A 13,461-nucleotide genomic window follows, 5' to 3' on the forward strand; every position below is an offset into this window, starting at 1 on the left:
TCGTGACTTCAGTCACCATCTGCAGTGATTTTGTATCACTAATCACCTCCAATAAGTGTGTGCTGTACCTGTCTGCCTAGTTGGCATTGCTTTCTAAAGATACTTCCAGATTCTGCATTGTTCAAACCAACTCAGGCTTAACCCTGCCTGTTATGTCCCAAATTATGCTGATTCCCAAGGTAGTAATAAACAAACTTTATCATCTGCACAAAATGTTTTAATCAAGCAATTACAGCAAGATTACAAAAGATTTAATAGGGTCTAAAAATACATAATTTATATTAGGCTGGCTAAAAAGTTCCTTCAGTTTTTAAATAAAAACTCTCTTATGTATTTTCTGCTGACTAATTCCAGACACTTTTCATCAAGTGCTGTTTTCAGTCGGTCTATTTGAGAGCAATAGAAAGTGAAAGTCAAGTCACTCAATCATGTCCAACTCTTTGCAACCCCATGGACTGTAGCCTACCAGGCTCCTCAGTCCATGGAATTTTCCAGGCAAGAGTACTGGAGTGGGTTGCCATTTCCTTCTCCAGGAGATCTTGCCGACCCAGGGATCAAACCCAGATCTCCCATATTGCAGGCAGACACTTTACCATCTGAGCCACCAGGGAAGCCCTGGGAGCATTAGTTGGAATTAATTGTTTGGTTTTTCCAGGAGCTCATAATAGAGGACGTCCTTCCTATCCCACCATATACATGTCACCTTCTTTGGATGAAGACTGGCCTGTGGTGTGGTTGGTGGTGGTTCATTTCACTTGTCCCATAATCTTTTATGTTCCCACATTATTGTACAGAATCCACTTGTCATTACCCATCACAATTTGCTTCAAAAACAAAATGTTTTTGTTATGTTTAAGTAGAGAATCACATGCAGAAATATGGTCAAAAGAGTTTTTTTGCTTAACTTATGTGGAATCCAAACATCAAAGTGATTAACATAACCAAGCAGGTGCAAATGATTTTCCATACTTGATTTGGATATTTTGATATATCAGCTACCTTCTGTGTGGTATAATGTTGATAGTTCTCAGTTAATGTCTTGGTTTGATCGTTATCAGCTTCAACTGGTCTACCCAACTGTGGAACATCATACAGCAAGAAATCTCCAGCATGAAACTTCACAAAATACTTTTGACATGTTTGATCAGTCACAGCACCTTTCCCATACACTGCACAAATCTTTTTTTGAGTTTCAGTTGAGCTTTTATCTTTGTTGAAATAATAAAGCATAATATGCTGAAAATGTTTTTTTCTTCCATCTTCAATATTAAAATAGCTACAAAAATTCACCAATTTTGATAATTTTTTTTAAATGCACACTGATGTGACAGCTATCACAGTACAACCAAACAATTTGTTTAGAATGAAGTTAGAAACAAGTAAGCACTACTAGAGACCGCTTATAGAAAAAAAAAAAAAACAAAAAAACTTTTGGCCAACCCAATATAAATGCAGCAAGAATCATCATCTCTCTTCAACTCAACAGCTGAATTTGTGTTGAGGGTAGTTCATCTGCAAAGAGCATAATAAATGAACAGGCAAATAAAGTTGACTTATAAATTTCACAAGCCAAACATTTTTAAAAGCTGTTGAAATGTCTCATTCCAGGATGTACACCCTTAATGCATGCGGTTTCTGGACGTCAAGTGGACACAGTGAAGCTGCTGTTGAAGATGGGAGCCAGTATTAACACACAGGACGCTTATGGCCGCACGAGTCTCTGCCTGGCAACCTACCTGGTACCAACTGTATCTGTGGCGGGTGTGAAGGAGTGGGGTGGACTAGATGTGTTGTTACGGGGCCCCCACTTGCAGAAGAGTGATCTTCAATTTGTGCAGCTGGTCAATAGAAATAGAAGTTAAGAAATTTTGCCTTAATCATCTCCAGCATTTATATAATCACTTAGAATTGGTAACATGGATTTAAGTCATTTTGGATCTTCCTAATAAGCCTCTAGGAGCTTCCCTGGTGGCTCAGTGATAAAAAAAAAAAAAAAATCCGCCTGTCAATGCAGGAGATGCAGGATTGATCCATGGGTAGGGAAGATCCCCTGGAGAAGCAAATGGCAACCCACTCCAGTATTCTTGCCTAGAGAATCCCATGGACAGAGGAGCCTGACGGGTGACAGGCTATAGTCCATGGGGTTGCAAAAGAGTCAGACGTGACTAAGCAACTAAACAACGACAACAAGCAAACAGAATACACTGAAATCAAGGCACACGTCTTCTAAAATTCAAAATTTCACATTTCTTGGGCTAGATAGCCACTTAAGAGACAGGGAAGAAGTTCTCTAGATCACGGTGAGGTGAGCAGTGAGCTTAGTGAGTTGCCACCGTTGCATACTACTCTTTCTGGGAACGCATTCTACAGGGTTGCATAGGAAAGTATGCATGCATGACAGCACGGCATTACCCTCTACTGTTGACACCACCTCTGTTGGAAGCCCAAGGCAGGGCCCCTCACTGGCTCTTCTGAGTTTCCCTGGAGGTGAGAATAGACAGCGTCTTAGCGATTACACTGTGAAGCCCGCCACTCTCTCTGGCAATGTTTGAATTAAAGTATTAAAGAGAAATTTGACAAAGGGAACATTCAGAAATTGTCTCAGTCACAGAGTCAAACTCAATATACAAATAAACTTACCATAGAGGTGTAGTCCTAGGCAAATTTATTCACCTCTTTACACCTCTTTCCTCATTTGTAAAATGTAGTAAAAATAATACCCTAAGTTGGTCACAACTGAAGGAGAACCACATGCAGTCACCCAGCACATAGTAGTACAAAACCCAGTTTTTTGGTTCTAAATAATGACTGTGAGATTCAGATGTAGTCAATAGTTCTCTGATTTCTTTTCTGAGGAAGAAAAAAAGAAAACCACATACATAGTTCCACGGACTGTTGCAAAATGATAAAAATGCTTAAAATCCTCCTCCATCAGAAGATTTGTTTTTCAAAAGCTATAAAACTTTGGCAACTCTAAAATTTGGCAACCCTGAAATTTGTCCAGTATGCTTTTCTTTTGGTCTCCTGCTCATATTTTTCCTTTTAATCAGAGAACTTGATGATTTAGGCATTAGGAATTAAAACCAGATTTAATATCTTAGTAAACTATGACTCAAGACTGAAAACTATTTGCCTCTATTTAACACTCAGATATTATTGGTCAGCTCTACAAAGCCATATTCAATCTTAGAACCTATGAATTTTACTGTGTTTTGTTGAAAGTTTTTTTTTCTAGACTTTTCAGAACTGAAAGGTCTTATCATTAGCTTTCTTTCTTTTCCATGCATTTAGTAACATTTTTATTACTACCAGTATTGCAAGGGAAAATATTCAGTAATCTTTCTCTTGTTACTGGGTAATCTTGAAGCTTAACTATACAAGAATGGAATAAAGCAGGGAAAGAAATAGAGTTTTATTATATTATTATTCATAATCATAACTGAATTTACTTATAAATGTATTTATAATTAGGTGGGAAACCCAAGTGATTCTGGATGAATGTTGGAGGTAGTCTCCTTGGCATGTGAGCCAAGCTCAGTTATCAGCAGGGTTGGGACAGTTACTTAAAGTATTAATGAACAGAAAGGAAGGACTAGCCTGCAGTTATATTTTCCCTTTGAAATCAGAGGGAGAGTGGAGAAATGACCCAATTTTAAGTGCTAACCAAGGAGGAGTCAAGCATCAAGATGTGGCAATATCAGGTCTCAATCCGGTGAATTTGTAGGCAACAGAGAGTTCACAGGAGAGGTCTTGGGGAATTCAGAGGTGGATAAAACAACACTGGGAACACATAAGAGGGTGCTGGTAATAGATCCATATTCGAGAGCAGAAAGGGCAGTCAGTGGCTGACAGGGCCCCAGCCGTTGGAGTAGAGCTCAGTTTAGAATTCTAGGGATCAGAAAAGAGACTGACTAGAGTAACAAAGATATTGTCTTTGGGGTTTCTAGAAAGAGAACTTGCAAAAGAGGATGAAGGGCCATATTTCAGATGTAGGTGAACTGAGGCATAGAGTGAAGTCTGGGACATAAAGACTTAGGGACTTCTGTGGTGGTCCAGTGGTTAAGAATCCTCCTGCCAAATCAGAGGACACAGATTCAATCCCTGGTGTGGGAAGATTCCACGTGCTGATGGGCAACTAAGCCCATGCACCACCACTGCTGAGTCCAAGCTCCACCACTGCTGAAGCCCTCCCACTCTGGACCCCATGCTCCACAGCAAGAGAAGCCACCTCACTGAGAAGCCTGCACACTGTAGCTAGAGAGTAGCCCCACTCGCTGCAACTAGAGAAGCCCTTGTGCAGCAACAGAGACCCAGGGAAGCCAAAAATAAATACATTAAATTAAATAATGACGTAGGAGCCCAGTTTTGAAATCGGACAATGGCATCCAGTTTTGGAATTAGCATGATTTGAAGTTAAGCCCAAAAGGGTCTAGAGTTGACTAATCATCCTCATCACTTGCCACCTTTGGCTCTGGAAACTGAGTATAAAAGGGGAATGAATCTCAGCGAGTGGCCCTAGAATTGGGGAGACAGAGGCAGAAGACTCTAGGGTCCATCTGCCCCAGATGTCCTCCAGAAAACTCAAGAATCCACACCTCAAGACCTTCAGTCCTCTGCTGTCTGAATGGGAGGTATGGGCCTTAACCAACCACTTCAGGTCAAATAGAATATGTTTTTAGCCAAACCAAAAGAAGAGAGGGAAAGAAAACTGGAGAAAGTTTGTTGGACTCTGTTACTATGTCATGCGGGATTGTGTTATATAACATTGCTTTTGCTCTTCCAGGGATGGCTGGAAGGCTGTGTGAGTCTACTCAGAAATGGTGCCAAGCACAATATCCCAGATAAAAATGGCCGTCTGCCACTGCACGCCGCCACCGCTGAGCCCGACGTGAGGTACGTCTGTAGCCAGGTTCACGCGACATTCAAACCGGGATGCATCCAAGTTGGATTAGAGGCTCACCTAATCCAACCCTTGTAGCAAATAAAAACAAAATCTATCCATTTCTTTGGCATTTGCAGCACACAGGACCACATCTCAGTGAATCAAAATAGCCTGGAATAATCTCAACTCTAATATCACTCTCAATTTGACTTCGATAAAACCCTTTTCTCCTAGTCTCTGATTTAATAAGAAATGCTATGTGTCACCATCTGAATTTGTATATTCATTCACTCAGTCAGCCAATGATTAATTCAATATTTATTGCATGCTTAGAGTGATTATTATGGACCAAGCATTGCTCTAGGCCCTAGATTCCCACTTGAGCAAGACAGTGGCTCTGACTTCACAGATCTTACTTTTGGGTGAAGGAGTTAAGTGACACACTAGCAAACAAATAAATAGTATAATTTCAAGTAGTGATGAGGGCTATGACGGAAATCAAACAAGGTAAGAGAACATTACTGCCTGAACTCAGAGTCATGCCAACATTTAAGGGCGGTGTCAGCTACAAATTGGCACTTGTCACTGGCACTTGCCATCTATCTCTGGGTATTTCCCAACTGGCACTAGTGATAAAGAATCCACCTGCCAATGTAGGAGATGCAAAAGATGAGGGTTTTATCCTTAGGTCAGGAATATCCCCTGGAGTAGGAAATGGCAACTCGCTTCAGTATTCTTGCCTAGAAAATTCCATGGACAGAGGAGCCTGGTGGGCTACAATCCATGGGGTCACAAAGAGTTGGACATGACTGAGTAACTGAGCACACATCTACCTCTATAAAGATTAAATCATGTGCTGCTATAGCTGCTGATTTTCAAATCCCAACCCCACCCCTCTCCCACCCACCCCTTACCTCCCCACAACCAGGAAAGGAGTTCAGGAGTCCAGAGCAGAAATGAGACATGTTGTGCTCAGGGGAAAACTGGCAGAACAGGTCTTCAGATGGTTAGATATTTTCAGGAGCCAATGTTATGAGCCCAGTTCTTATATCTTCTCATATCTAGAAAAGCACTAAAATCCTCCATGGCGATGACTGCTCGCTCCTTGTGACTAGCAAAAGCTTCATGAGACTGGAATAAACCTTCTGGAAAAATGAGCACTGGACTGCATATATTCCCCCCTCCCCAAAATCTTGTATATACGCTGACCTTCCCCGCTTCTTTTCTGGAGTAGTTTCTCAGAGCTACCTGAGTTCTCCCCAGCTGCAGTCCTCATTTGGCCCCCAAATAAAACTTAATTCACAAGTCTCATGTTGTGCATTTTTTTAAGTCAACAGCTGGAAGGAGGCAAAGATCCAGCAAAGGAGGCTGAGAGGGCAGGGGGGAACCAGTGGGTTAGCAGGAAAACCAGGAGTGTGTGATCCTGGAGGCCATGCAAAGGAAAGTCCTCACATAGTTACTTTCTTGTAAGATGATTGTGCAACAAAGGAAAAAGCTTTGCCGGACAGTCCTCTGTACTGAGTGGCCTGGATCCCCAATCTTTCAAAAGCCCCTCCTAGCAGCTTGATAACAAAGTTTCCCAGTATGGAATCAGCAACACTCCAGGCAGTTCCTGAACCTTTGCTGACAGAGCAGACCTCTGACAGGAATTTCATATCCCAGAGCTAGGCAGTAGGCCAGCATCGCAGGGGCTGCCTTCTGCTGTCTCCTCCACACCCTGTGTCCAGAAGTAAATTGAAGCCTGTGGGGGTTGAGGAGACCAAGGCCCCTTCCAGGTTGAGAGGTGATAGGGTTTCTTCATTTCAGTCTGGTTTACACTAAAGTAAGAGGACTTGGGAAATTCCAGGACTATTCCCAACCAAGTCTTGCCTCTTATTATCATTGGATCATATCCAGCAATAATAAAAAACTAAGATTTACTCAAAGCCCAACAAAACAAGGAAGTTTAGAGAAGAAACAGCAAGGCCAGAGCTAACAATCTGTGGACATCAGAAAAAGATGACTACCTTTTGATGAAAAAAGAATGACTTTTCCAGACAACCCACAAAAATATTTAGTCACAAAAAAACTGTTTTCCCAAGAGTGTGTGTGTTAATCACATCTGCAACCCCATGGACTGTAGACTGCCAGGCTCCTCTGTCAATGGGATTTTTCAGGCAAGAATACTGGATTGTGTAGCCATTCCCTTCTCCAGGGGATATTTCCCAAGCAGGGATCGAACCCCAGGTCTCCTGCATTGCAAGCAGATTCTTTACCATCTGAGCCATCATTTTAAAGACTACTCTGCATTGATTTACTCCACTTAGGTGCCTTTTACCTATCTCACTCAGAGCAGTCATTTCAAAATCTACATAACTAATTTTGGAAAATGAACACCTGCTTTAGTTATGGTAATCATAGCTGTTGTAAAAAATAAAACCCAAGTCTTCAGTGTATATATATATATATATATATATTTTTTTTTTTTTTTTTGGCTGTGCTGGGTCTCTATTGTTGCACATTAACTTTCTCTAGTTGAGGTGAGCAGGGACTACACTCTAGTTGCGGTTCAGGGCTTGTTATCATAGTGGTTCCTCTTGTTTCGGAGGATAAGCTCTAAGGTATAGGCTCAGTAGTTGTGGCTCATGGGCTTAGTTGCTCTGCGATATGTGGAATGTTCCTGGACCAGAGATCGAACCCATGTCCCCTGCTTTGGCAGGTGGATTCTTAACCGCTAGACCACCAGGGAAAGGGAAAGGGAAAGTGTTGGTGGCTCAGTTGTGTCCAATTCTTTTTTTTTTTTTAACTTTATATAATTGTATTAGTTTTGCCAAATATCAAAATGAATCTGCCACAGGTATACATGTGTTCCCCATCCTAGATGGGGTCCAATTCTTTGCGACCCCATGGACTGTAGCCCACCAGGCTCCTCTGTCCATGGAATTCTCCAGGCAAGCATACTGGAGTGGGTTGCCATTTCCTACTCCGGGGGATCTTCCTGACCCAGGGATTGAACCTGGGTCTCCTACATTATAGGCAGATTCTTTACCATCTGAGCCACCATAGAAGCCTTGCTGCTGCTGCTGCTAAGTCGCTCAGTCGTGTCCGACTCTGTACGACCCCATAGACGGAAGTCAACCAGGCTCCCCCATCCCTGGGATTCTCCAGGCAAGAACACTGGAGTGGGTTGCCATCTCCTTCTCCAATGCATGAAAGTAAAAAGTGAAAGCATTTTAACATAATATAAGTTTATTCCAATGTAGGTTTCCTGGACTGGGAGCAGGGGAGGTGGCTCCCCTCCACAGATGATTCAGAGATGCCAGCTTGTGGCTTCATTATTTCCTAGGATCACAGAATCCTTTTGTTCAGCCTGCAGACAGGGTAAGAGGAGAGTAGACAAGCCTCACTTATTTCTTTAAAATCTCAGCCTGTAAATGACACAGTTCACTTCTGCTCACATTCCATTAATAAGGATGAGTCATTCGGCCAGAAGGAGCACTAGGGAACATAGTCCCTGACCAAGAAAGAATCCACATCCTGGCAATGACTCCAATCCAAGAAAGGGGGACAAGAATTTTGGTGTGAAGCTGGCTCTGCCATTAAACTATTGCACCTGATGCGTGAACTAAGCCTTTGCATCAAAATCCTCAATTTGGTCAATAGAGTAGGCTTATCATCTGAAATCACTGCAATAATATATTCAAAAACAATCTAAGCATACTTCCTCTTTTGTGGATTTGTCAGACTAGTTCTTATTATGACTCTAGACTCTCTAGGACTTACATTACATCACTGTAATTGGGAGAACACAGAGCTGTGGTTTCCCCTTCTCATGAAACTGTCCCAAATGACCCAGTCACCACCTTTGGAAGAGCTGAAGCCAAAAAAATAAAATTTTCATTGTACTAATGATATAGTTTTATTGTCCTAGATGGACAGTTTGCTGATTCTGGAAGATAAAATCTGCTTTAATTATGGTAATGCTAGCTGCTGTAAGTAGTAAAACCCAAAGGGTAAGATTAAATGTTCCAAAACCAAAATTAGCATTTCTGATAAATGTTATCCAAAAATGAATTGGGTTAAACCTTAACAACTATTGAGAGAAGAAAATTATACAATGTAAGAGTTGTGAATTAAGTTTTATTTGGGGCAAAATGAGGACTATAGCCCAGGAGATAGCATTTCAGATAGCTCTGAGAAACTACTACAAAGAGGTAGAGGGAAGGTCAGTGTCTATGTGATTTTGGTGAAGGGGGAGTACATACATTAACCACGTATTTTTGTAGAAGGTTACTGCAAGTCACGAGAAGCAGTTGTTATCCTGAAAGATTTTAGTGCTTTTCTAGATATGAAGAGATGTAAGAATTGGGCTCATAAAACCTTCTTCTGAAAATATCTAACTCCATGCAGGCCTATTCTGCCAGTTTTTTTTCCCCAGAGCACGGGGTGGCTCATTCCTGATCTCCACCCTGAACCCCTTTCAGGGGGTTAAGTCAGCAATTTCAGCAGTTTGGACTGAATCTTTGTAGAGGAAGATGGCAAGGGCCAACCTTTAGTTTTGTACAACCGATATAACAAATCAGCTGACTTTGTTACCTAGAGAACATTTCAAAACTAGCTTGATTGAAAGGATTTCTTATGGAATTACATTGCTTAAAACTAGATACTTTTATCATTGTTTTATTGAGAAATCTTATGGCTGTGGAAGAGTTTGATAACATCTGCTTTAAATGTTTCAAGGCAACACTAACCAAGCCAAAGAACTTGGGCTTGAACATAGCCCAAGAACATAGCCCATTTATGTGTCTGCTTGAACTCAGAATCACTTTCTAAGAAAAAATCTTAGTCTGCCTTACAGGCACTTTTTAATTCTAAAATAATAATGCAGAAGTGAGTGACCTTCCATTAAGTCATATAAATCTGTTCAACTATTTAATTTTCTAAATGGATACAACTTTAGGCCAGCTTGTCTGACCATTGAAGCATAGAGGTCTATAGTTATAACAAGCATGATGATGACAAGCAACACTGATTATTTATCATGTTCTGAGCAAAATTCTGAGGACTTTCTATGTGCTATCTCATCTAACCTTTACCACACCTCTGCTGCTGCTGCTAAGTCGCTTCAGTCATGTCTGACTCTGTGCGACCCCATAGATGGCAGCCTACCAGGCTCCCCCGTCCCTGGGATTCTCCAGGCAAGAACACTGGAGTGGGTTGCCATTTCCTTCTCCAATGCATGAAAGTGAAAACTGAAAGGGAAGTCACTCAGTCGTGTCCGACTCTTAGCAACCCCATGGACTGCAGCCCACCAGGCTCCTCCGTCCATGGGATTTCCAGGCAAGAGTACTGGAGTGGGGTGCCATTGCCTTCTCCGTTACCACACCTCTATGTGGTAGGTAATATTTCTATCCCCATTTTACAGAGAAAACTAAGGCATCAAGAAGACAACTAATTGCCTAATGCTTGTGTGAAGATAAGTAACCTGCCCAACGGGTCTGCCGTGCTCCTGGAGTCCACTGCTGTGGATCCTGTTGAATTCATTTTAATGGCCACACTTTGTCATTAAGCCCTCAGTCTACCCTGAGAGGCCTTATGCGAAATAGTCTTATGGGACTTCCCTGGTAGTCCAGTAAATAAGATTCCGCTCTTCCAGTGCAGGAGACACAGGTTCAATCCTTGGTCCAAGAAGTTCTGCATACCATGTAGTCAAAACAAAAAAAGAAACAGCCTTACAGAACTCCTTATTGTCTGATTGTCAGGAAATATTTTGTTCTGTGTCCAAAAACAATCTTTTCTGAAAAACCACACAAGAAAAAGTTCTACTAAAGGAGGAATTCCTGTGCTTTTTCCAATGAATTATTTTTACTATGTGGACACTGTGACTTACGATCAGGTTTCTCTCTTTATATATTTAGAAAACTCAAAACCCAATTTGTGTCTCACCTCTGGCATGCACATAGGACCATAATTATGTGTGCTCTATCCTGCCCTCGTTTTCTCTCTGCCTACTTTCCTCTTGTGATCTTGTCGTACTATATGTATCTGAAAACCACCTAAAATCCTTTTTTTGGATGGAGGTAAAGGGTGGGCAGGAGTGCCAGCCCAGGCGTCAGACTGGCTGAGGATGAATCTGGCTCCATCTCTTATAGACACGATTATCTTGGGCAAGTTAACATATTAAGGTCCAGCTTCCTGTTTTAGAAAGTACGAGTAATACAGTACTTACCTCCTAGGTAAGGAGGCAGAGGTAAACGAGAAAATATGTGAGAAAGCACTGAACAGCATCAACTGTCAGTGTTCACTGAGCGTTAGCGATGATGATGAGAGTGAGGATATTGATGATGATGAAAGACAGAAATAAAAAGGTGCAATTGATCAGCACTAAAGAATGAAACCCCGATACCGCCACTTACCAGCCTTCACCCTGGCCTTTTCCACCTTAGCACACACAGGTCCACAAAAAATACAACCACACAGGTACGTGTACACACAGTCCTGTACTCACTGACAGGAGCACACGTTTCCGGTGAATTCATCAGGGTATGAACAGCACTCCCGTTTGTTTTAACCTTGGGACGTAGAGCATTGCAAGATTTTAGAACCCAGTGGACATTAAACTCAACCATTAGCTCCTCTGGAACTCCCTTCTCTGCCTTTGTCAGTGTACATACATGTATATTTTCCCTCTAATCATAAGCATATGTGCTGGCCACATTGTGGACTTGTACTCAGGCACTCAGACTCCTTTTAAAATCTACTCACCCCTAGATTTCCAAACAGCACACACTCCTTCCACTCGGTGCTTGCTGGAGACTATTTAGGGTGAAGTCTCAAACTGAAGCAGCTTGTAAACTAGCCAAGGGGACACTTCAATTAGCCCTTTGCCTCCAGAGAGATTTTGGTTCTCTGATGGAAACAACTCGCTAGCAAACCAACCAGTCAATGTGCAGCCTTAGCCAAGCGATAGCTCAGTGGGGAATCTAAGCTCCTGCAGGGAGGAAGGACCTATCATTAAGAACACGAGGGCACGCTGGATGGACAAAAGCAAAGGAGCACAAGTTTCATTTCATGAGTTCCCTTCCTGCTTTGAATACTCCACTCCTCAGCAGGTCTGAATTTTCTCCCTTTCAGCTCCCCATGGCTCTTCTTGCTTCCTTGGCTAGGACATTCAGAGGGCGCCGATGTGAAAGAAGGGGCATGATCATTAACAAAGCTGCAAAGAGCATGCAGTTCTGTTTGTACAATGTTGTGCATGCTAGAGTTGGAAGGCAAGCAGCGATTTCCTCTGAAAGCAGTCACAGGGCTCTCTGAAAGTCATTTTCATCGTCTCCATGGTTACCAGCAGATTTTTTTTTTTTTCCTTGCCAAAGTGCCGGCAGCTCTGCCTCTTTTTATTCTCTTGATTGCAGCTAGAGGGAGGAAGGAAATCATTTCTTCGGGGTCCTGCTCTCTAGTTTCGAGATGATGCATCCTAATCTGCAGTGGATATTTCATGGCAGCTTACTCCCACCACTGGGCAGATTCCGGGACAAGAGCAGACGGCAGCCTTGGGGACCCTTTTCCTCAGTCATCCCCAGGCTGAGCCAGCTTCAGGACTGTGAGACCAAGGGGCCAGCAAAACAGAGAAGCTCCAGGAGACAAGCCTCCCTTCTTTCCAGGATACTTCTAACTGAGCTCTCCCTGGCCAACAAGTCACCTCATGGCAATCAGGGGACCCCAAGATATAAGGGGTAGGACCTTTTTGTAATAAGAAATCAATCATTATATAGAATTTATTATAGTATATAAAGTCCATTCTAAGAGCCTTATGGGCATTGACTCATTTACAGTTACAACAGATCTTTAGAAAAGAGGTGTTATGTTTATTTTGCAGGTAGGAAAATGTGCGCACTGAGAGTTTCCTAACGAGTCCAAGGTCTGGCTGATTGGTGAGGGAGCAGGGGATCTCACAGAGGCAGTCTGGCCCCAGCCTCTGTGCTCTCGTCACCCCCACTCTGCCTGTCTGCTGGGACCTGGGTCTGCTGTCCTGACAGCTGGGAGGAGGTGGGCCTGATGCTGTGGCTGGAGATCTGAGAGACGGACAGAGTTTTAGCTAGTGGTAATAGATGGACTTGGGGGTTATGGGATAAATACTCCTGGGTCAGCTTAGCACATAACAGGAGCACTAAGAAAACAAAACTAAGAGGTCTGCAAGCCCACTGGTCATTAAGACAGATGTGGGACAAGTGTTTTGCAGACTGCCTCTGAACCACGGAACAGTATAGAAGCACCAGGCTGAAACCAGACACCTGGGTTCTGTCCAAGCTGGATAACCAAGGCAATGTGTGCTGGCCTTGGCAAGCAATATAGTGCACTGGGTCATTTGTTCTCATAAAATGGGAGAGAGAGAGAGAGAATACTCATCTATAAATCTGTACCAGCTTTAAGATTGATGAGTCTTAGTGACTTAGGAATCAAATGGAAGCAAGCGGAATACATTTGCATATATCACTCAGAGTCATGACAGGGAAAACATGAAATAGGGATGACTAAGAAAGTTTAATGAAAGGCTATTTGAAATTAGGGCTTCCCTAGTGACTCAGATGATAAAGAATCTG

At 42.4% G+C, this 13,461-nt stretch overlaps 1 protein-coding gene across 6 annotated transcripts in view; it reads left to right on the forward strand.

The window, feature by feature from the left end:
* Nucleotides 1–13,461, forward strand: part of ANKRD55 (ankyrin repeat domain 55) — a 110,348-nt gene that overhangs the window by 39,243 nt on the left and 57,644 nt on the right. For all 6 annotated transcript variants that reach the window (XM_059878745.1, XM_024981313.2, XM_024981312.2 and 3 more), the window contains 2 exons: nt 1,609–1,739; nt 4,784–4,893. In XM_059878745.1, coding sequence (XP_059734728.1) covers nt 1,609–1,739; nt 4,784–4,893 — 241 coding nt within the window. The remainder of the gene's footprint in view (nt 1–1,608; nt 1,740–4,783; nt 4,894–13,461) is intronic.

Source organism: Bos taurus, chromosome 20 (assembly GCF_002263795.3).
Source record: "Bos taurus isolate L1 Dominette 01449 registration number 42190680 breed Hereford chromosome 20, ARS-UCD2.0, whole genome shotgun sequence".
Taxonomy (NCBI): domain Eukaryota; kingdom Metazoa; phylum Chordata; class Mammalia; order Artiodactyla; family Bovidae; genus Bos; species Bos taurus.